General features: G+C 46.2%; 1 protein-coding gene across 1 annotated transcript in view; it reads right to left on the bottom strand.

Annotated features, from left to right (window-relative positions):
• The window catches only part of LOC143998086 (NXPE family member 2-like), a 143,685-nt gene that overhangs the window by 37,862 nt on the left and 80,633 nt on the right, over nucleotides 1-25,190 (bottom strand). Inside the window, exons 3-4 of the mRNA XM_077493840.1 lie at nucleotides 20,362-20,426; nucleotides 9,155-9,370 (exon numbers count right to left, since the gene is read on the bottom strand). Coding sequence (XP_077349966.1) covers nucleotides 9,155-9,370; nucleotides 20,362-20,426 — 281 coding nt within the window. The remainder of the gene's footprint in view (nucleotides 1-9,154; nucleotides 9,371-20,361; nucleotides 20,427-25,190) is intronic.

The raw sequence follows: 25,190 nt of genomic DNA, 5'->3' as shown, positions 1-25,190 counted from the left end.
CTGTGATTGGTCACAGTGCATGCTTGGCCAATCATGAGCCAGCAATGCACTGCGATGGCACAGTGCATTGTGGGCCGTGAGCGCCACACGAATTTGGCGTGAACGGCCCACAGAGTTCTGGCTTTGCTGAACGGCCGAACAGCCGGTGTTCGAGTCGAACATGCGTTCGACTCGAACACCAAGCTCATCCCTATTAGAGAGTGAAATTGCATGGGGGGGACCCAAGAAAATTTTTGCCCAGGGTTCAATCAATATTAAAGACAGTCCTAATCTAAACCATTCCATTGTAGCTCTGGCTGCATGTTTAGGGTCGTTGGCCTGCTACAGTCTCAAGTTTTTTGCAGACTCTAACAGGTTTTCCTCTAATGCTGCGTACACACGATCAAACAATCTGGCGGACTCAAATCCGCCAGACACCCCCCCCCCCCCCCGTGTGTGGGCTCCAGCGGACCCCAAAAGTCCGGCGGACTAAGAAAGTAGTTTTGCACCAAAATATGTCCACCGGAATCGCATTTCGGCGGACAATACGGCCACGTGTGTGCTAGTCCACCATACTTTTGAAATGAACAGACTTTTCCCGCCCGGAGAAAAGTCCGCTCATTTTGAGCGCAGCTCCAGGTAGCCGGGACCAGCAAAGGAAGCGTCGCTGGCCCCGTCACCTGGTATGGAGTTAAAGAGGAAGCGCTACGCTGAAAAAACGGCATGGGGGTCCCCCTCTAGGTCCATATCAGACCCTTATCCGAGCACGCTACCTGGCTGGTCAGGAAAGGGGGTGGGGACGAACAAGCACCCCCCCTCCTGAGCCGTACAATTCCGCGTGCCCTCAACATGGGGGGGTGCTTTGGGGAAGGGGCGGCACGCGGCCCCCCACCCCAAAGCAACTTGTCCCCATGTTGATGAGGATAAGGGCCTCTTCCGACAACCCTGGCCGTTGGTTGTCGGGGTCTGCGAGCGGGGGGCTTATCGGAATTCGGGAGCCCCCTTTAATAAGGGGGCCCCCGGCATCCCACCCTATGTGAATGAGTATGGGGTACAATGTACCCCTACCCATTCACCTGTGAAAAAAAAAGTAGAAAAAACACAACACACAAGGTTCAAATAATTTATTGCACAGCTCCGGGGGTCTTCCGTCTTGGGAGATCTTCTCGCCAGACTCCTGAGCCGTACAATTCCACGTGCCCTCAACATGGGGGGGTGCTTTGGGGAAGGGGCGGCACGCGGCCCCCCACCCCAAAGCAACTTGTCCCCATGTTGATGAGGATAAGGGCCTCTTCCGACAACCCTGGCCGTTGGTTGTCGGGGTCTGCGAGCGGGGGGCTTATCGGAATTCGGGAGCCCCCTTTAATAAAGGGGCCCCCGGATCCCGGCATCCCACCCTATGTGAATGAGTATGGGGTACAATGTACCCCTACCCATTCACCTGTGAAAATAAAAGTAGAAAAAACACAACACACAAGGTTCAAATAATTTATTGCACAGCTCCGGGGGTCTTCCGTCTTGGGAGATCTTCTCGCCAGACTCCTCCGCTAGCTCTTTTACTAGTGGAGGAGCCCGGCTTTCTTCTTAGTCGCCGCCCGGGGGTCTTCTTCCCCTCTTCGCCGCGTGCCTGTGATTGTGGCCAGAGACAGCGACGAGGCAACAGCTCAAGAAGGGAAGAAGAACAGAAGGCGGCGACAGAAGACTGGGCCACCGCTTGTAAAAGAGCTAGAAGGCGCGGAGGCCCGGCAAGAAGAACCGAAGAGGGGGACAAGACCCCCGAAGAAGGGGACAAGACCCCTGAAGTGGGAAGAAGACCCCCGGTCGGCAACGAAGAAGAAAGCAGGGCTCCTCCGCTAGTAAAAGAGCTAGCAGAAGATAGCGGAGGAGTCCAGCGAGAAGACTCCCCAAGACGGAAGACCCCCGGAGCTGCGCAATAAATTATTTTTAAACCTTATGTGTTGTGTTTTTTTTTACTTTTTTTCACAGGGGCTCCCGAATTCCGATAAGCCCCCCGCCCGCAGACCCCGACAACCAATGGCCAGGGTTGTCGGGGAGAGGCCCTTGTCCTCATCAACATGGGCCCCCATGTTGAGGGCATGCGGACTGGTACGGCTCAGGAGGGGGCGCTCGCTCGTCCCCACGCCCTTTCCTGACCGACCGGGTAGCGTACTCGGATAAGGGTCTGATATGGACCTAGAGAGGGACCCCCACGCCATTTTTTCGGCGTAGGGCTTCCCCTTTAACTCCATACCAGGTGACGGGGCCAGCGTCGCTTCCTTCACTATTCCCGGCTACCTGGAGCCGCGTTCAAAATGAATGGACTTTCCTCCGTGTGTGTGGGCGAGTCTGTTCATTTCAAAAGTACGATGGATAGTCCACCGCAAAAGTACGGCGGATAGTCCACCGCAAAAGTACCGTGTGTGGGCAGGTAGCGCGTTCGGACAGTCCGCCGGTTTGTCCGCCAGACTAAGTCCGCTGGGTAGTCTGATACGTGTGTACGTGGCATAAGATTGCCCTGTATTTGTCTCCATCCACCTTCCCATCAACTATAACCAACTTCCCTGTCCCTGCTGAAGAAAAGCATCCCCACAACATGATGCTGCCACCACCATGTTTCATGGTGTGTTCAGGGTGATTTGCAGCATTCCTTTTCTGCCACACATGGCGTTTTGCTCTTAGGCCAAAAAGGGCACCTTCTTCCACATGTTTGCTGTGTCCTCCACATGGCTTCTCGCAAACTGCAAATGGGACTTCTTATGATTTTCTTCAATAATGGCTTTCTTCTTGACACTCTTACATAAAGGCCAGATTTGTGGAGTGCACGACTAATAGTTGTCCTGTGGACAGATTCTCCCACCTGATCTGGGGATCTCTGCAGCTCCTTCAGAGTTATCATGGGCATCTTGGCTGCTTCTCTGATTAATGCTCTCCTTTCCTGGTCTATCCATTTATGTGGACGGCCATGTCTTGGTAGGTTTGCAGCTGGGACTCCTACTGCAGCTCTATTTTTATATGATATAAGCGCTTAATTCATTGGATACATGTAAGTTCATTACTTATTTTATTAAAAGTTTTTTTAAACGGATTTACACTATTGTGGCCCTCATTTCCTTTCTATATGAGTTCTACAATGTGCGTTGAAGTTTAAAGCGGAAGATTTTCCCATCGCTTGAGTACTTGGTTGAAAATTCCTTGGAGAGTCTTTTATGTTGGATAAACTCTATATAAGAGTATTCTGAAGTCTGATTGATCCTTCGAATGTATATTCGTTTGGATCCATTCTATCTGGTAAGCCTACATCCTATTTGGTGATGGATATACCACAGGGTGCCTGCATGTGGTTTTCATAGGAAGAAGGTGGATGGCTCTTTCCCTCTCACGTGTGGATTGGATTTAATTTGAATCAAATAATAGACTTTTTTCATATTATAAATTTTTTGGATCTTCTCATATTATAAATTCTTTGGACTTTTTTTCACAATATTTGATTTCTTTGGTTTATCATTTATTCATTATTTCATGTAAGCGTGGTGCAGTCTGGGAAGCACTACGGAATGTTATTTAATTTTGACACTTATACATTATTGTCACATCACTAAGTGGTTTTAATATATTTTTTTCTTTTATATAGCGCTACACTATAATTTAACATTTAGAATTTATTCACTATTGTATATCCTTGTGATCGTGTTAGCAGCTCTTTTTTTGTATACAACTTCTGGGGACAGCGCAGTGTTGATTGTCATTGACAGTTTTTTTAGGTTTGCAGCTGCGCCATATTTTTTCCATTTTCCAATGATGCATTGAACAGTGCTCCATGAGAAGCTTGGGATATATTTTTATAACCTAACCCTGCTTTAAACTTCTTCACAACTTTATCCCTGACCTGTCTGGTGTGTTCCTTGGCCTTCATGATGCTGTTTGTTCACTAAGGTTCTCAAAAAAATGTCTGAGGGCTTCACGGAACAGCTGTATTTATACTGAAATTAAATTACACACAGGTGGACTCTAGTTACTAATTAGGTGACTTCTGAAGGCAATTGGTTCCACTAGATTTTAGTTAAGTGTATTAGAGTAAAGGGGGCTGAATACAAATGCACGCCACACTTTTCAGATATTTAATTTGTGAAATTTTTTGAAAACCATTTATAATTTTCCTTCCACGTCTATCACATAAAACCCCAATAAAATACATTCAGGTTGTAACATGACAAAATGTGGGGTATGAATACTTTATGAAGGCACTGTGTATGTATATATATATATATATATATATATACACACACACATACACACACACACACACACACACACACACACACACACAGTGCAAAAGTTTTAGACAGGTGTGAAACAAAATACTGTAAATTAAGAGCGCTTTCATAAATAGAAGTGTTAATAGTTTACTTGTTACCAATTAAAGCAGTAGTAAACCACTGCAATAATAAAAAAAAAAAAAAGAATAATTAATCCTTTCCCCTGCAAAATTATAGCATAATATGCTAGTATACTGTACAACTGTGGCCCATCAAATGTAGCCTCTGTGCCCATAATATGCAGCCACTGGGCCCCGCAAATGCAGTCAACTTTGCTCCATCAATTGCAGCCTTTTTGCCCATAATATGCAGCCACTGTGCCTGCCCACCAACCCGCTGTCTACCCGCCACTTACCCTATTGTGATGGTGTGTCAGGCAGCTGGTCAGGCGGCGAGCCAGGCACCGGAAAAGGGGTCAACTACAGCAGCCATGGATAGATTCATGAAATGCCTGAATCTATACATAGTACACAGAGGGGTGGCTGGAGAGAAGCGCCCCTAATGGACGCACCGCCACTGATACGATGTGAGAATCCTTTGCCTTCAAAACATAAATTCTTCTAAATACACGTGCACACAGTTTTTGAAGGAAGTCGGCAGGTAGGATGTTCCAAACATCTTGGAGAACAAACCACAGATTTTCTCTGAATATAGGCTGCCTCAAATCCAGATAGACTTGATGATTTTGAGATCAGGGCTCTGTGGGGGGAACCATCATTTTCAGGATTCCTTGTTTTTTATGCTGAAGATAGTTCTTAATGACATTGGCTGTATGTTTGGGGTCCTTGTCCTACTGCAGAATACATTTGGGGTCAATCACATGTCTCCCTGATGGTATGGCATGATGGATAATATCTGCCTGTATTTCTCATCATTGAGGACGCCATTGATCCTGACTAAATCTCCAACTTAATTTGCAGAAATGCCGCCCCAACCTTGCAAGTCATTAGAACAAATCTGTGGATATTATTCAAGTGAAAAATCAAGTGAGAACCACAGTATAGGTGTGAAGAACGAGTAGTATATATAAGAGACTTTGATGACAAGTGTTTGCAAATAGAAGCAGAAGTCAAAAATACCATCAGTGTAGTTTGAGTGTAATGCTCTGTACACACGGTCAGATTTTCAGATGGAAAAGGTCCGATCTGATTGTGTTGTCGGAAAATCGTGTTTGGGCTCAGAAATCCAGACGGAATAAGTTTGAGAGCTGGATCTAAAATTTTCAGACGACAAAATCCGATCAGACTTTTTTCGATCATTTGTAGAGAATTTGAAACGAAAATTATGAGACCAAAGCTATTGGCTACTAGCATCTACGTAATCCCTTTGTACACAACGAACGTCACCTCGTTCCGAACAATTGGATTTTCCGACAACTTTGTCCGACCGTGTAAACAAGACAAGTTTGACACAAAATCTGTCGGAAAAAATCAGATGGATTTTGCCGTCGGAATGTCCGACCCTGTGTACAGGGCATAAAAGTTGCATATGGTTGGTCTCTCTCTACCATGTGGGAATAAACCTCATGGAGCAAATGTGAAGTGTCCAGCATATGCAAAACATAGAACTATAATAGAAATGACCATCCACATACAAGATGACCTATATTCAATGTTAACCTGTCAAAGTTTATCAATGGGGAAAGAGGCCACAGACAGCAATAAAAACCAGACATCCCTCTCCACTAGGAATGGCCGAACTGTTCGCCCGGCGGTCGGTTTGTGGCAAATTTCGGCTGTTCGCGATTCGCCCGATCGGCGGACTATTGCCGCTGTTCGCCCAGCGGACTCACGTGTTTACTGTGTAAAAGAACTTTGACCTATGATGACACATCCATCATGGGGTACAGGACAGCCAATTGAGATATTCCAGCACAGGACAATTGGACATTCCCCCTAACTTATAAATAGACCCGATCCAGTGGCCATTTTACATTCTTTCTACTGTCACTATAGGGAGAGGTTGCTGTGTGGAGCAGGGAGAGACTGCAGTGACCCAAATCGCTAACTATTAGGTCCACAAAAGTCCTTTTAAGAAATGGTATGGTGTAGATGTAGTTCAGGATATAGGTTTGAGGCACTGCTAGTCAAGTCATTGTTGTAGCAGATTGTCTTTTGTCAGTGCAGACTGCAGAGACGGACAGACAGGACGCTGTGTGTAGCAGAGAGGGACAGTCAGTTTAATCATTAGTTGTTACTCTTAGGTCCACAAAAGTCCTTTTCAGGACTGGTATGGTGTAGTAGTACAGGATATAGTTTTGAGTGCAGTGCTATTCAAGTTATTGTTGCAGCAGCCTGTGTTTTGTCAGTGTAAATAGGGACAGACAGGACGCTGTGTGTAGCAGTGAGGGACAGTCAATTTAATCATTAGCTGTTACTATTAAGTCCACAAAGGTCCTTTTCAGGACTGGTATGGTAATAGGGTTGTACACGTATAATATTCTTTCTTCCAAATATAGAAATAATAGTATACCTGACTGCTGCCCTTCTGCTGCAGTAGTCCTTTATCAGTATAGGGACTGAGGTACAGTCTGCTAATCACAACCTACTAGTTCCACAAAGGTCCTTCTAAGGACTGGTAAGGTATAGCGTACTACAGTATATAGGGTTGAGTGAGGTACAGTCTGCTAATCCTTAAGGACTGGTATAGGTCCACAATATATAGGGTTGAGGTGCACTACTGCTGACTGCTGCCCTATTCTGCAGCAGTCCTTTATCAGTATAGGGACTGAGGTACAGTCTGCTAATCACAACCTACTAGTTCCACAAAGGTCCTTCTAAGGACTGGTAAGGTATAGCGTACTACAGTATATAGGGTTGAGTGAGGTACAGTCTGCTAATCCTTAAGGACTGGTATAGGTCCACAATATATAGGGTTGAGGTGCACTACTGCTGACTGCTGCCCTATTCTGCAGCAGTCATTTATCAGTATAGGGACTGAGGTACAGTCTGCTAATCACAACCTACTAGTTCCACAAAGGTCCTTCTAAGGACTGGTAAGGTATAGCGTACTACAGTATATAGGGTTGAGTGAGGTACAGTCTGCTAATCCTTAAGGACTGGTATAGGTCCACAATATATAGGGTTGAGGTGCACTACTGCTGACTGCTGCCCTATTCTGCAGCAGTCATTTATCAGTATAGGGTCTGAGGTACAGTCTGCTAATCACAACCTACTAGTTCCACAAAGGTCCTTCTAAGGACTGGTAAGGTATCGCGTACTACAGTCTATAGGGTTGAGTGAAGTACAGTGTGCTAATCCTTAAGGACTGGTATAGGTCCACAATATATAGGGTTGAGGTGCACTACTGCTGACTGCTGCCCTATTCTGCAGCAGTCCTTTATCAGTATAGGGACTGAGGTACAGTCTGCTAATCCCTAGCTACTAGTTCCACAAAGGTCCTTAAGGACTGGTATAGCTCTACTATTTGGTGTGCAGTATATAGTTGTGTAATACACGTATAAAATACTTGCACATACTTGACTTCCTGCTGGGGCTGCTTATTATGAGGGGCTCCCACCATCCCTGTGCTGACTTCCTCCTGGGGATGTACCTCTGCTGTGCATATTATGAGGGGCTCCCACCATCCCTGTGCTATGCTGACTTCCTCCTGGGGCTGCTTATTATGAGGGGCTCCCACCATCCCTGTGCTATACTCATTATGAGGTGCTCCCACCATCCCTGTGCTATGCTGACATCCTCCTGGGGCTGCTTATTATGAGGGGCTCCCACCATCCCTGTGCTGACTTCCTCCTGGGGCTGCTTATTATGAGGGGCTCCCACCATCCCTGTGCTGACTTCCTCCTGGGGCTGCTTATTATGAGGGGCTCCCACCATCCCTGTGCTATGCTGACTTCCTCCTGGGGCTGCTTATTATATGAGGGGCTCCCACCTTCCCTGTGCTATGCTCATTATAAGGGGCTCCCACCATACCTGTGCTATGCTGACTTCCTCCTGGGGCTGCTTATTATGAGGGGCTCCCACCATCCCTGTGCTATGCTCATTATGAGGGGCTCCCACCATCCCTGTGCTATGCTAAATTCCTCCTGGGGCTGCTTATTATGAGGGGCTCCCACCATCATTGTGCTATGCTGACTTCCTCCTGGGGCTGTACCTCTGCTGTGCATATTATGAGGGGCTCCCACCATCCCTGTGCTATGCTCATTATGAGGGGCTCCCACCATCCCTGTGCTATGCTGACTTCCTCCTGGGGCTGCTTGCGGCGCAGGTGTCAGTGCTGTATATCACGGTGCAGGTGTCAGTGCTCTATATCACGGTGCTGATGTCAGTGCTCTCTATCACGGTGCTGGTGTCAGTGCTCTATATTACGGTGCTGGTGATCATCTCCTGCACCCTCTTCTTTGCCTACCCTGACCTTCCCTCTCCTCCATTGCCTTCATGCGCTCCTGAGTCCTGCACTGTCAGAATTTCACATATAAAAAAAAGAATGCTTGTAGTTGTCGATCCCAGATTCACCTCATACATGTGTTATGTCATTGGCCATGTGGTGGGACTATGTTTGCACAGCTAGTAATTATTTTGTGGCTGCAAATTGGACCTGTAGGTTTGTAAAGTTCCCCTCCCATTGAAGTCAATGGGGCCCGCCGCGAACGTTATGGTTCGCGAACTATCGGCCGCGTTCGCGTCTCACGTTCGCGAAACGTCCCGTCGGAAGTTCGTCCATCACTACTCTCCACTCTATGCAAAATTTAAATACAGTGTAACAATAGTTATGTTACATATTTTTTTTTTATCAATGAAGTTGTCAGTAGAAACTGGGACCTGACTATCCTGACAACCCATCCTGGATTTACAGTTTCACCAAGAAAATATCACACTCTTATATTGTTTCAAACGTACTTTTGATTTGATTCTTCAAATACATTATCCATAGTCTTAGAGTCGAATCACCAAACAGATAAATGAACTTCCATTTCAAGCATGTGTCCAGTTCTTCCAGATTGTCATATTTCAGCATACTGCATGTCTTTGGATACCATACATTCTTCAGGACATATCCACTAGGATATTCCAACTTCATTCCAAATGTACATTTTTCTTTTCCTTCAGTAACACCTACGGAAAAAAAAGACAAATTATATTTGTTGGTTTGCCTCAAAATTTGTGTACCCCCCTGGTCCTAAACTGGGGTTATTATGGAAAGAAGTAAAATAAATTGAGGAGTTTTGGGTAAGAATGCTGCTGCTAACTTGTCAGTGATACACTGATAATGTTATTACAAACAGAGGAGCAGCACAATCTTTTACTGTCTCAACCAAACCTATTATACCCACTAATAAGCCTAATAATAAAAACTGGTATGTACACTGTGTTCCATTGTTTACCAATAATATTTTGCATGTATGCATTTTATTTTTAGACATATTTATTATGTCTATATAATATTGGTTTTACACTGCACAATTTATATACCACTTTTTATTATTAGGTTTATTAGTGGGTGTAATAAATTTGGTGGAGACAGTATAAGATTGCGCTGCTCCTCCTTTTATTTGTAATAGCTCAGATTGATTGTAAATTTTTTTCTGGTCTTTCCCCAATCTCAATTAGGTTGTGCAATTCTCACTGTCGCCAGTAGGTGTCACTGGTACCACAGGCCAGTATGAGGTAGTACAACTAGGTTGAGTTATGATCATTTATTCTTCTTCCAGTCAGCCCACTAGGAGGTTCTTGACCACTGGTGCATTCTGGTAGAGGATTTATATTTGGACGGGGCCATGTGCTCGCTCTCTTCCCTCTGCCCTTCTGGCCTGAGGAAGTGCTGCTGAAGTGATCTCTGTGTGTAGGCCCAGAATGCCCGCCAGGGGCCTACTAATCCTGAGATGGTCCTTAGGCTGTCTTGCCCAGCGTGGAAGTAGCCAAACCAAATTGAGAAGACCCAGGGGAGGGACCTTGCTGGAGAGAGCCAGGATCAAGGCTGGTCTCTGAAGGATGCACCTACATCTAAAATGTCTGTTGGTCATGACTTCATATAAAGGCCCAATCTTTTGTTTTCTTTACATCTAAAACATGCTTACACAGTGTTGGCGGCTTTAAGGTTCTGACACTGTGAAGTCCAATCTTGTACATCCGAAAACGTGTTTGCAGTATTACCGGGTCAGTTTAAAGGTTCTGGCACTGTGAAGCTGTATCTTTGCTGGATCCAAGGAGTCTGTAAGTGATCTGCTACTGGTATTTGAGACCCCTTACTCTCTCTCCTACGACCTTCTTTCAAGTTCCACATTAAAACTTTGAAAAGATCAAAAGTGACTGGCGCCAAATTTCTGTTCAAAACTCCCCATTATAGCCATGGACTCAGCCCTGGCGTAAATGCTAGCTTGTCCCCTGCCTCTGGAGGTTACTCCCTGCCTTCAGTAGACCTGGAGGGGGGGGGGGGGGGGAGTGCTACATATGCTTTTGATATTTATGTATGTTTATATATACATGATACGCAGGCACACAATATTAAAATAAAAAGCACTGCAGGTGTCAGGATCACTTAAGTCCTTATTCCAGCATCCGGGTTGTGGCTATTGCATTCTCCCTGTCTGTGTCCACCTACAAGATGATTGATGTGGTCAGTCACCTGTTATAAGCAAGCCAAACATTCAGTCCCTTGCTTGTGATAGTGAATGATACCTGTGTTGTTCCTGATCAAGCTCCCTGTCTGCCCTGCTTTGCTAGTTTGGATTTCCCTGTGTATGACTTCGGACGGGATTATTGGACTATTCCTTGAACTCAGCCTGCCTTTTTCCTGGATTGTCATAGAACCATGCTACTTGTCTGCTAACTGCAAGTTTTTCCTGTTTTTGCTCAGTTTCTGCCCTGGTGTGGTGGCCAGGCACTATAGTATTATGTATACGTCCTGGGGGAAACCAAGTACCAGTAGGCCTGCTTGCCTTAAGGGAAAGGGGGCTGCTCTACGTGAAGCACACAGCAGCCAGCTATAGTGTCTGACCACCCATGTTGGGGTAGACGTGACAGCAGGTTACCAAAAATGGTGTAAATTACAACCTTTCTCTTATAAAACCCTTAAATTATATGTAAACCCTAACATGCTTCTGTCATCTGCCCCCTTTTGGTTTGTTAAAGTGGTTGTAAAGGCAGAAGGTTCTTTTTTATCTTAATGCATTTTATGCATTAAGATAAAAAAAACCTTCTGTGTGCAGCAGCCCCCCTCAGCTCCCCTAATACTCGCCTGAGCCTCATCTAGATACAGTGATGTTACACAAGAGGTTTGGCTGTCCCGGACTCTCCCTCCTGATTAGGAGTTGCCAATTAATCCTAACACAGCAGCAGAACACAGCACTGTTACACATGTTAAGCATATGTGTGGGGTTTTCTCTTCAACAAACAGCCACTGCTTTCTCTTCATTAATCTAACCTGCAGTGGAGAGTCGACTGTACATCCATTTACTCAACATGTGACAAGTATCTTATGTGTAACAGTATGACTAATAGTGATGGACGAACTTCCGACGGGACATTTCGTGAACGCAGCCAAAAGTTTGCGAACCGCAAAGTTTGCGGCGGGCCCCATTGACTTTAATGGCAGGCGAACCTTAAAAACCTACAGGCCACAAAATACTTGCTAGCTGTGCACACATAGTCCCACAATGGGCACTGACATAACAAAAGTATTAAGTGATTCTGGGATCGACAACTTCAAGCATTATTTTTTTATCTGTGAAATTTTGACAATTCAGGAGCGCATGAAGGCCATGGAGGAGAGGCAAGGTCAGGCCAGGCCATGAAGGGGGTGCAGGAGATGATCAGTGCCAGTGTGACAACCTGTGCTTGAGCCCCTCCCTCTGCCCGAAGCTTACCCCCACTTATGCATGGCTCCACTGCGGTGGTCCTGAGGTGCCAGTCCAGTGTCTTGATCCTCAGCCATGGTGCTGGCACGGCCTGCTAATTGGTTTCTCCGCTGCTATCTCCCTCACTGACACCAGCACCGCGATAGAAACTGAGCACAGACACCAGCACCAAGATAGAGAGCACTGACACCAGCACCAAGATAGAGAGCACTGACACCAGCACCAAGATAGAGAGCACTGACACCAGCACCAAGATAGAGAGCACTGACACCAGCACTGATACCAACAACTCGCTGTGGGACCCAAAAATTTGACACTGCTCAAACTCATCAAACATGAGGGTACAGGCATATAGTATGGTGTGCTTTTTTTGTACAAGGAAAAGGTCCGTGTGCTTGATTAAATAAATCGTTTATAGAGTTATGCATATACATGGTCTACTGGTCACATGTTTTGAATTACTCCGAGGTCCATGCCTCATGTATTTTTATAAATGAAAAATACTAAGCCGCGCTTAACTTATACAAACAACTAATTGTGCAAAAATTGAAATAAATAGTAAACAAAGTTTAGCGACCATATATAGATTAGTGTGTACCTATAACGTGCGTGATATAAAACACACATGAATTAATAACTCAAAGCATAGAGCTTAACCCTTACAATATAAATTTCCATTATATAAACCTATATCAACATAAGAAAAAAAGAAGGGACAAAGACACCCAGTGTTTGAACAATAAGTCCGTATACATGAACCACAACACTAATTGTCACAAGGCTGTGAATAAAGTCCTCCGAAAATAAGCCACAGTATTCATAAAAAATCCGCCACTAGGTCCAATGGGAAAAAAAGTGTTCGATCCACCACCAACATGCGATAAAATTTGCCGCTTACCAGAAAAACATGACCCCCCACTACAGAGGGTCACACGAGACTTGTAAGAATGGATGCAACTTCCAGCCAAGGGGGGGTCCTCGGTGTCCTCCTGGTTCCACCACTCCGGTGGGGGTTGGGAAGAAAACTTATTCCCGGACGTCTTCCTCAAAGGTCCAAAAAGGGACTCAAAAGCAGGGACATCAGAACCATAAAGGGAAAATAAAACTCCAAATAGTGTAAAAGCCTTTATTACCAAAGATAAAAAAGTAAAAATGCACTTACAAATGTGTAGAAGAAAGTAAGCCTTAAGTCCGTTGCGCCGGCCGGACGCACACGGACAGACCCGTTCTCCTGGAAACCGACACAAACACCAGGTGATGTATATCGTACCACTTCCTTTTTTCTTATGTTGATATAGGTTTATATAATGGAAATTTATATTGTAAGGGTTAAGCTCTATGCTTTGAGTTATTAATTCATGTGTGTTTTATATCACGCACGTTATAGGTATACACTAATCTATATATGGTCGCTAAACTTTGTTTACTATTTATTAGAATTTTTGCACAATTAAGCCGCGTACACACGGGGCGGACTGTCTGGCCAACTTAGTCCGTCAGACAATCCGACGGACAGTCCGTCATACTTTCTAATGAACGGACTTGACCACACACACCACTTTTTGAGCGGACTAATACGGCGTACTAAGTCCGCCATACTATCCGCCCTACTTTTGAAATGAACGGACTCGCCCACACACGCGGAGGAAAGTCCGCTCATTTCAAGCTCGTCTCCAGGTAGGTGGGGCCCGCGAAAGGAGACGTCGCTGGCCCCGCCGCCTGGTATGGACTTAAAGGGGAACCCCAACGCCGAAAAAAATCGGCGTGGGGGTCCCCCCCCCAAGTCCACAACAGACCCTTGTCCGAGCACGCTACCCGGCCGGCCAGGAAAGGGGGGCGAGCGAGCGCCCCCCCCCCCTGAGCCGTACCAGGCCGCGTGCCCTCAACATGGGGGGGTGCCTTGGGGAAGGGGGGGCCGCGCGGCCCCCCCACCCCAAAGCACCTTGTCCCCATGTTGATGAGGACAAGGGCCTCTTCCCGACAACCCTGGCCGTTGGTTGTCGGGGTCTGCGGGCGGGGGGCTTATCGGAATCCAGGAGCCCCCTTTAATAAGGGGGCCCCCGGATACCGGCCCCCCACCCTATGTGAATGAGTATGGGGTACAATGTACCCCTACCCATTCACCTGTAAAATAAAAGTACCAAAAAAACACAACACACGAGATAAAATACTTTATTGCACAGCTCCGGGGGTCTTCCGTCTTCGGGGGTCTTCTCGCCGGACTCCTCCGCTATCTTCTTGTAGCTCTTTTGCTAGCGGAGGAGAATTTCTTCCTCGCCGCCGGCCTCTTCTACCGACTTCGGGGGTCTTGTCCCCCTCTTCGGTTCTTCTGCCAGGCCACCGCGCCTTCTTATAGCTCTTTTACAGGCGGTGGCCCGGTCTTCTGTTGCCGCCGTCGCCGCCGCCTTCCGTTCTTCTTCTTCTTCTTCTTCTTCTCCAGGCCTGGTACGGCTCAGGAGGGGGGGCGCTCGTTCGCCCCCCTTTCCTGGCCGGCCGGGTAGCATGCTCGGACAAGGGTCTGTTGTGGACTTGGGGGGGACCCCCACGCCGATTTTTTTCGGCGTTGGGGTTCCCCTTTAAGTCCATACCAGGCGGCGGGGCCAGTGACGTCTCCTTCGCGGGCCCCGCCTACCTGGAGACCCGCTCGAAATGAGCGAACTTTTCTCCGGGTGGGAAAAGTCCACTCATTTCAAAAGTACGGCGGACTGGCACACATGGGCGGATTGTCCACCGAAATGCGAGTCCGACGAACAGTATTACTGAAATTCCGAAATACTTAGTCCGCCAGACTGCATGCTGAAAAAGTCCGCTGAAGTCCACACACGAGCGGACTGTCCGCTGAAATGTGTTTCGGCGGACTAAGTAGGCCACGCAGTCAGTCAGACAGTCCGCCCGTGTGTACGCGGCTTTAGTTGTTTGTATAAGTTAAGCGCGGCTTAGTATTTTTCATTTTTGTTTGTTCTGTATTTATGTGACACAGTAAAGCCGCAGCTAAACGTTTATCCCTAAAAGTATCACACAAGAGTTTATATATCTTATACCCTTTTTTTTCCACCTTAGCGCAGTTTTTTCTTCTTTTTCCTTATTTTTATAAATGTCAGGTAGTAAACACTGCCGTGAGCTAGGCGAGTGCGCTTATCGGTCACAATCCCCCCTGCTGTGCTGAAAGTCCTTTTGGACAGGACACTGGATGAGGGGCAAGCCAACAGTTCCATTGGAAATTGGGTAAGCTCTGGCCAGAGGTCAAGCCTGCCCACCCAGTAGTCCAGGGGTTCACCACTCCTCGTCCACATCGGCCGTTAACCCAATGTAGTCAGACACCTGTCGGTCTAGGCGTTCCCTGATGCTGGATCCGGGTGACACCTATCGATGGGTTGGCTGAAAGAATGACCTCATATCAAAGTCACCAACACATCTTCAAACCGCCCTCTTCTTGCAGGTGCTGTTGGATTGGTATAAACAACTCTCTCTCTGGGAGTGGGAATTCCTCCTCTGCCAGTGCACACAAAAGCAGAATGCGGCATTTCTCGAAGCAAGGCCTGGAAGTGCTCCATTCTGACGGCCCTCTGTGACGGTGGTAACATTTCCGCCATTTTGTGTTTGTACCGGGGGGTCTAAGTACGTTGCCACCCAGTACTGGTCCTTGACCCTTATGCTTTTTTATAAGGAGGTCCCTGTTAAAACACTGGAGCATGAAGGCCCCCATTTGCACTAAACTGGAAGCGGTGTGGTGGCCTGGCTCCTGCTCATCATCCAGGATAATGTCTTCCTCCTCATTCTCCTCTCCCCATCCACGCACAACAACAGGGATCCCAGAAAGGTTTAAAGCATGCTCTTCTTGCTCCTCCTCATCCGCCCCGCCACCATCCTCCTCTGACTCCTCTTCAGACTCCTGTTGTTGACAGGATAGAGTAGCCCCCCCTGGGAATTCATCCAGCATTGCAACTTCCTCATCTTCCTGCTCCTGCTCCTCCACAGCTTGATCAATGACACGATGCAATGCACGCTCCATAAAGAAGGCATAACGTACCATGTCACCGATGGCACCATGGTTGCGACTGACCAGTTTGGTGATCTCATGAAATGGCCACAGAAGTCTGCACGCGTCGCGCATGAGCAGCTACTGGCGTGGTGAAAAAAAACAAGCTCCCCAGAACCTGTTCTGCCGCAGAGTTCGTACAGGTAAACATTAGGCTGCTCCAGCAGAAACGTGCAGTTACCAAGCATATAGAAGGTTGAGTTCCATCGCGTCGGGAAATCACAAATAGGACGTCTGACCGGCAGATTGTGTCACCGCTGAATGTCAGCAAGGTGAGCCATGGCCGTGTAAGATCTTCTGAAATGGGCCGAGATTTTCTTTGCCTGCCGCAAGATGTCCTGGACCCCAGGGTATTGGACAACTAATCGCTGCATGACCGCGACTGCTTTAAGACGTGTGCCATGCATAGCACATGTGTAATTTTGCCCTGTTTCAATGCGCTAAGCAGATTGGCACCGTTGTCACACACCACTTTACCAACCGTCAAATTGAGCAGTGTTAGCCACTGATCTGCCTGTGAATGCAAAGCTGAAAGGAGTGCAGGGCCAGTGTGGCTCTTGGCTTCCAGGCACAACAGACGCAGCACAGCATGGCAACGTCTCACCTGGCATGTCGAATAGGTTCTGGGGAGCTTGGGTGGCGCAGCGGAAGAGACGCTAGCAGCGGAAAAGGAGGAGTCAGCCGAGGAGGAGAGGGAGGAGGATGGAGTAGGAGGAGGAGAAGAAGAACCAGGCCTGCATGCAATCCATGGCGGTAAAACCAAATCTACACGGGTGCCACGGGTTACATGCTTGACGGCCATCAGAAGGTTCACCCAATGGGCAGTAAAAGTGATATACCTTCCCTGCCCGTGTTTGCTAGACCACGTGTCTGTGGTCAGATGTATCTTGGCACCAACACTGTGTGCCAGAGATACATTCACTTGCCGCTGAACATGGCCATATAGCTTTGGGAAATACTTCCTTCCTGGGACCTTCCATTGTGGTGTTCCAATGGCCACAAATTTTCGAAAGGCCTCCAAGTCCACCAGTTTATATGGCAGTAGTTGGCGGGCTATCAGTTCTGACAAGCCAGCCGTCAACCGTTGGGCAAGAGAGTTCCGCCTGCTTCTCCTCCCTATCTGCTGGTCCATATCTCCCCCTGAACTCCCCTCCTCTTCCTCTCTTGTGGGCACCCACGTGACATCACTAGACACATCATCTACGTCACCTTAACCACCGCTATAATTAGAGATCTCGGAGTAGGCAGCAACAGCGGGGACCAACCTCCTTGGGCTGATCTGGGTACTGTCGTCAGACTGCTGAGTGGCGGTTGTTGCTACCTCCTCTTCCTGATCCAATGCCAAGAGTGCCTGCACATCGGCAATGTCTTGCGATGGATCAGTGTATATGGTGGTGGTGTTGGTGGTAGTGTATTTGGGGGTGCACACAGCAGAGAATGAAGAAGAAGGTGCAGATCGAGAGGATGAGGAGGGTGGAGAAGAGTAAGGCCGCGTACACACGGGCGGACTGTTCGCCCAACTTAGTCCGCTGAACAGTGTTTCAGCGGACAATCCGCTCGTGTGTGGGCTTCAGCAGACTGTTTCAGCGGACAGTCTGACGAACAAAGTCTTACGGAATTTCCGTAAGACAGTCCGTCCAAATTTGGTTTCAGCGGACAGTCCGCTCATGTGTAGGCTAGTTCGACAGACTAAGTTTGGCGCATGCTCAGAAAGGATTTACACGGCGATGGTTGCATTGCAGTGTATTGGACGTCGAATTTCTCGTCCCGTCGTACGTGCCGTTCACGTCATCGCGTACGCTTTCAGCGGACTGTCTGCTCATCGTGTGTGGTCAAGTCCGTTCATGCAAATTTTGAACGGACTGTTTGTCGGATTGTCTGACGAACTTAGTTGGGCGAACAGTCCGCCCGTGTGTACGCGGCCTAAGGCTGAGTGAGCCACTCAACCAAGTCTGGTGCATCCTTTGATGTAATCGCACGCACCTTCTTCAATTTGTCACTTTGGCTCAAGTCTGTTGCTCCTGCCCTACCCCTACCACCCCTGTGGAAGGGCCTGCCTCTTCCTCTGCCTGTCATTTTTTAAATGACCCCGTGACAAAAGTCTCTAGAGAAGTTCAGTATGTATGTGGAAGAAGGTATATAACAGCGCTTCAATCTGTCGCTTTTTGGGGCCACTGGTCTATCACACCAGTTATAATACTTTTTTTAATTGCGTTTGTCACTCTTTGTAGTATCGCTGCTGAACCGCTCAGCAGTCACTATGCTGCACAGTGGAAATGCACTATACTATGCTTTCTATATGTGCAAGTATTTTTTACGTGTATTACACCACTATATACTGCACACCAAATAGTACACCTATACTAGTCTTTAAAAGGACCTAGTAGCTAGTGATTTGCAGATTGTCCCTCAGGCCCTACACTGATAAAAGACAGCCGCAGAATCGGGCAGCAGTGCACTCAGCAAACACCAGCACAGCAGTCAGCAGCAGTGCACCAAAACCCTATATACTGTACACCTATACCAGTCCTTAAAAGGACCTTTGTGGACCTAGTAGCTAGTGATTTGCAGACTGTCTCTCAGTCCCTACACTGATAAAAGACAGCTGCAGAATCGGTCAGCAGTCAAGTATAATATTCTTTCTATAGTTGAAAGAAAGTATATTACGCGTGTACAACCCTATATACTGTCCCTGCTCCACACAGCGTCCTGTCCCTACACTGACAAAAGACAGCTGCAGAATCGGTCAGCAGTGCACTCAACAATCACCAGCACAGCAGTCAGCAGCAGTGCACCAGAACCCTATATACTGTACACCTATACCAGTCCTTAAATGGACTTTTGTGGACCTAATAGCTAGTGATTTGTGTCATTACAGTCTGTCCCTGCTGCACACAGCAACCTCTCCCTACAGTGACATAAGACAGAATGTAAAATGGCTGCCAGATCAGGTCTATTTATAAGGTAGGGGGAATGTCCAATTGTCCATGTGCTAAAATGTCTCAATTGGCTTTCCTGTTACCCCATGATGGATTTGTCATCATGGGTCAAACTTCTTTCCCAATGTAAATGCATATGTCTGCCGGGCGATCAGTGACAGAAGTCTGCTGGTTTGGCAAATCATGAACACGCAAAATTCACCGCGAACCGACCACCGTGAGAACCCGCAAGGCCATCTCTAATGACTAAACAACTTTTCACTGACAAACTTCTTTTCAACAAACACCAACTGCTTTCTCTTCATTCATCTAACCTGCAGCGGAGGGTTGACTATACATCCATTTGTTCAACATGTGACAGGTATCTTATGTGTAACAGTATGACTAAACAATTACATCTATTAAAGAGGAGCTGCACAAAAAAAAAAAATATTAAAAGCCAGCAGCTACTAATATTGCAGCTGCTGACTTTTAATAATATCACACTTACCTGTCCCAGGTTCCAGCGATGTCGGCGGCAGATGACGAGCGATCGCTCGTCTCGCTGCAGCCACCGCCGCCATCCTCTGTCAGGGAATCGGGAAGTGAAGCAAGAGGGCTTCACTGCCCGGTTCCCTACTGCGCATGCGCGAGTCGCGCTGCGCTGGTTCCCCGCTGTGTCTCTGGGAACTGTGTGTTTCCCAGAACACAACGGGGGCGGAGCCATGCGGCGGTGGGCGGAGCCATGCGGCGGTCTGGCCGGAAGTGGGTGCAGTTACCTGGATTATCCAGGTAACTGCACCCCCCTCCCCCCCGAAAGGTGCCGATTGTGGCACCGGAGGGGGGGAGGGATAATACTAGCGGAACTTCCCCTTTAGGGTGAAGAACCGCTTTAAGGCAGGATTACATACTGTAGCGTTGATATTGAATGTGTATAGAAAACAAATGGTTAGTGCAACATTTATCCTACTACAATAATTTACTAGAAAATTAAATATTGTAAATTTTAAAATCAAACGTTTTTGATAACAGATGTGCTCTTCACAGTCAAAGTCGGAAATGTTGCAGATAGATTTGTGCACTGATTGATACATTGTCAAGTGTAATAAATACATAAAAGTAACCTGAATAATAAAGACAGTCCTAGAAATCTCCAACCTTTATCATGATTTCCTGGAGGCACTTACATCCAAGCTTTACTGTTTTCAGAAAGATTGAAGGATAAGCATGCTCACTTTTCATCTTAGCAACCATCACAAAAGGAATAAAACATGTTGCAATAAAAACACTTACTGTTGTTGCAGGATAACACACTGATCGTGCTAAAGTCTTTCGGAATTTCAACTCTGATGTTAGACCTTAAAAAAATCAAAAAAAAAAATTGTTAGATAAATTGACCATAAAAACATTTCATTTGTATTCTATACTTTCAAATACTTTTAGCTTAAACATGATCCATAGGCTTCTGGGACTTCTGAAGCACCGAACATCAAAAAAAAAAAAAAAAATATATATATATATATATATATATATATATATATATATATATATATATATTTCTGCTAAGGAAATATGTCTATCACATTGCAAGAACAGTGATGAAGTTGAATTTGTCAAGCTTTTTCATACTGCAGCTTCAATATATGAACAACATAAACCATGGTTTTTGTTTTTTTTTATCTCCAGGCAACATTTCTTATTTATTTTTTTTTTTTTAGACAGAGTTAGGAAAGTCTATAGCTTCTGTCAAGTCGTTATTGTTGTCGGAGCTATCCTCACCATCTGTTCTGGCGACAGTGTTATCACCATAATTGAGTTAAAGCAGTAGTAAACTGCAAAAAAAATAAAAAATTCCCTGAAAAATAATAAAATGTGCTAGCATTCATTGCATACTAGCACATTATGAAAGACCTATCTTAGAATGAAGCCCTCCACTCACCACTGACAGGGCTTTCATTTTCTCCAGGTCTTCCTTTTGGGTTTGCAGGCTTCGGCTGTTTGACTGGCTGAGCTGAGATGATGTCACTCCTGCACATGCCTGTGGGAGTCCCAGCTGTGGCACCGCTCTCTCAATGGACAGCACGTCATCCATTGAGAGTCCAGCGTGCATGCACCGGTGACATCACCGACTGCTACTATAGTAAATATCTCCTAAATGGTGCACTTTTAGAAGATATTTACTGTACATAAAGATAAGCCTTCTTGTAAGCTTACCTGTATGTAATGACAATGGTCCCAAAAATATGTAAAAAAATGGCCAATGTCTCCGCCATAATGTCCCAGTCACAATAAAAATTGCTGATCACTGCCATTACTAGTAAAAAACAAAACAAATATTAATAAAAATGCCATAAAACTATCCCCTATTTTGTAAACGCTATAACTTTTGCACAAACCAATCAATAATCGCTTATTGTGATTTTTTTTACCAAAAATATGTAGAAGAATACGTATCGGCCTAAACTGAGGGAAACAAAATTTTTTTATATATTTTTGGGGGATATTTATTATAACAAAAAGTAAAAAATGATGCGTTTTTTTCAAAATTGTCGCTCTATTTTTGTTTATAGCGCAAAAAATAAAAAATGCAGGGGTGATCAAATACCACCAAAAGAAAGCTCTATTTGTGGGGGAAAAAAAGACATCAATTTTGTTTGGGAGCCACGTCGCACGACCGCACAATTGTCAGTTAACCACTTTCAGACCGGACCATTTTGCTGGTAAATGACCAGAGGTCTTTTTACACTTTGGCACTGCGCTGCTTTAACTGGTAATTGCGCGGTCATGCAATGTTGTACCCAAACAAAATTTGCGTCCTTTTCTTCCCACAAATAGAGCTTTCTTTTGATGGTATTTGATTGCCTCTGCGATTTTTATTTTTTGCGATATAAACGTAAAAAGACCGCAAATTTTGAAAAAAAATGATATTTTCTACTTTTTGTTATTAGAAAAATCCAATAAACTCAATTTTAGTCATACATTTAGGCCAAAATGTATTCAGCCACATGTCTTTGGTAAAAAAAAAGTCAATAATTGTATATTTATTGGTTTGCGCAAAAGTTGTCACATCTACAAACTAAGGTACGTTTTCTGGAATTTACGCAGCTTTTAGTTTACGACTGCCTATCTCATTTCTTGAGGTGCTAAAATGACAGGGCAGTACAAAACCCCCCCAAATGACCCCATTTTGGAAAGTAGACCCCCTAAGGAAATTGATAAGAGGCATGTTGAGCCCATTGAATATTTTATTTTTTTGCCTCAAGCGATTGAATAATGACAAAAAAAAATTTTTATTTTTTTTTTTACACAAAGTTGTCACTAAATGATATATTGCTCACACATGCTATGGGCGTATGTGAAATGACACCCCAAAATAAATTCTGCTGCTTCTCCTGAGTACGGGGATACCACATATGTGGGACTTTTTGGGAGCCTAGCCGCGTACAGGGCCCCGAAAACCAAGCACCGCCTTCAGGCTTTCTAAGGGCGTAAATTTTTGATTTCACGCCTCACTACCTATTACAGTTTTGAAGGCCATAAAATGCCAAGATGGCACAAAACCCCCACAAATGACCCCATTTTAGAAAGTAGACACCCCAAGCTATTTGCTGAGAGGCATGTTGAGTCCATGGAATATTTTATATTTTGCCACAAGTTGCGGGAAAATTACAAACTTTTTTTTTTTTTTTTTTTTTTTCACAAAGTTGTCACTAAATGATATATTGCTCATGCATGCCATGGGCATATGTGAAATGACACCCCAAAATAAATTCTGCTGCTTCTCCTGAGTACGGGGATACCACATATGTGGGACTTTTTGGGAGCCTAGCCGCGTACGGGGCCCCGAAAACCAAGCACCGCCTTCAGGCTTTCTAAGGGCGTAATTTTTTGAGTTCACTTCTCACTACCTATTACAGTTTTGAAGGCCATAAAATGCCAAGATGGCACAAAACCCCCACAAATGACCCCATTTTAGAAAGTAGACACCCCAAGCTATTTGCTGAGAGGCATGTTGAGTCCATGGAATATTTTATATTTTGCCACAAGTTGCGGGAAAATTACAAACTTTTTTTTTTTTTCACAAAGTTGTCACTAAATGATATATTGCTCACGCATGCCATGGGCATATGTGAAATGACACCCCAAAATAAATTCTGCTGCTTCTCCTGAGTACGGGGATACCACATATGTGGGACTTTTTGGGAGCCTAGCCGCGTACGGGGCCCCAAAAACCAAGCACCGCCTTCAGGCTTTCTAAGGGCGTTACAGTTTTGAAGGCCATAAAATGCCAAGATGGCACAAACCCCCCCCCCCCCAAATGACCCCATTTTAGAAAGTAGACACCCCTAAATTTAGGGGTACACTAGTGAGACTAGGTAATAAATGGGGGGTGCCCTGAAACTATAAAAAAATAACTAACCAACCAGCGTCACCTGTAACAGTTATATGGTGATCACTGGCTGGTGAAAGGGTTAACTAGGGGGCAATCAGGGGGCTTTATGCGGTAGTATATGGGGGTCCCTGGCGCTATAAAAAGCTGCGGCGAACCTAAATACCTACCTGCCTAACTAGCGTCACCTGTGACACTAATACAGCGATCAGAAAAACGATCGCTTATTAGGCTGGGTTCACACTGGAGCGATGCGGGAACGCCACGAATGCGCGGCGGGTTCCCGCATCGCATGCCTCCCGGCGGCAGTTCACACTGCCCTATGCGAACTGCTGGGAGTGTCAGTGAAATGTTAATGACACCCCCAGATCAGTTCGCATATCGCAGTGCGATCTGCAAACTTGGATCGCATGGTGTGAACACCCATGCGATCCGATTCTGCTGCGGACCAAAAAAAGGGTCCCGTGCGAGTTTGCGGCGGGTGCGACACGAATTCAGCCATACTATCTGTATAGCTGAACTCGAATCGCACAGAGATCGGATGTGATTTGCACTGCAGTGCGGTGCGAATCACATCCGTTCTCATAAACCGCTGCAATGTGAACCCAGCCTTAGTGACACTGGCGACGGGGGGTGATCACGGGGTTAAACCTTTATTGGGGGGGTTAGGGGGGTACCTTAGAACTAAAGGGGGCTAACCCTAACTGCCCTAACAGTTATTAGTCACAAATGACACCTGCCGGGTGATCAGGGGGTTAAACCTTTATTAGGTAATAAATGGCGGGTGCCCTGAAACTATAAAAAAATAACTAACCAACCAGCGTCACCTGTAACAGTTATATGGTGATCACTGGTGAAAGGGTTAACTAGGGGGCAATCAGGGGGCTTTATGCGGTAGTATATGGGGGTCCCTAGCGCTATAAAAAGCTGCGGCGAACCTAAATACCTACCTGCCTAACTAGCGTCACCTGTGACACTAATACGGCGATCAGAAAAATGATCGCTTATTAGGCTGGGTTCACACTGGAGCGATGCGGAAACGCCGCGAATCCGCGGCGGGTTCCCGCATCGCATGCCTCCCGGCGGCAGTTCACACTGCCCTATGCGAACTGCTGGGAGTGTCAGTGAAATGTTACTGACACCCCCAGATCAGTTCGCATATCGCAGTGCGATCTGCAAACTCGGATCGCATGGTGTGAACACCCATGCGATCCGATTCTGCTGCGGGCCAAAAAAAGGGTCCCGTGCGAATTTGCGGCGGGTGCGGCGGGTGTGGCGGGTGCGGCGGGTGCGGCGAATGGCTGAACTCGAATCGCACAGAGATCGGATGTGATTTGCACTGCAGTGCGGTGCGAATCACATTCGTTCTCATAAACCGCTGCAATGTGAACCCAGCCTTAGTGACACTGGCGACGGGGGGTGATCACGGGGTTAAACCTTTATTGGGGGGGGTTAGGGGGGTACATTAGAACTAAAGGGGGCTAACCCTAACTGCCCTAACAGTTATTACAGTCACAAATGACACCAATGCAAAAAAAAAAAAAAAAAGAAAAAAAAATGACATTGGTGTCACTGTGACTGGGGGGCAGGGGTAATTGGGGGGGTGATCGGGGGGTAAAGGGGGGGTGTGAGTGTGCCTGGCATGTTCTACTGTGTGTGGGATGTGTTGGTGCAACTCACTGATCCGCTCTCCTCCGTGTCGGAACGAAAAATACCGACACGGAGGAGAGAA

Source organism: Lithobates pipiens, unplaced genomic scaffold, assembly GCF_037356315.1.
Source record: "Lithobates pipiens isolate NorthernLeopardFrog02 unplaced genomic scaffold, aLitPip1_a1.2 Scaffold_19, whole genome shotgun sequence".
NCBI lineage: Eukaryota > Metazoa > Chordata > Amphibia > Anura > Ranidae > Lithobates > Lithobates pipiens.
The sequence above is the reverse complement of the archived record's forward strand: the minus strand, read 5'-3'. Positions and strand labels throughout refer to the sequence as shown.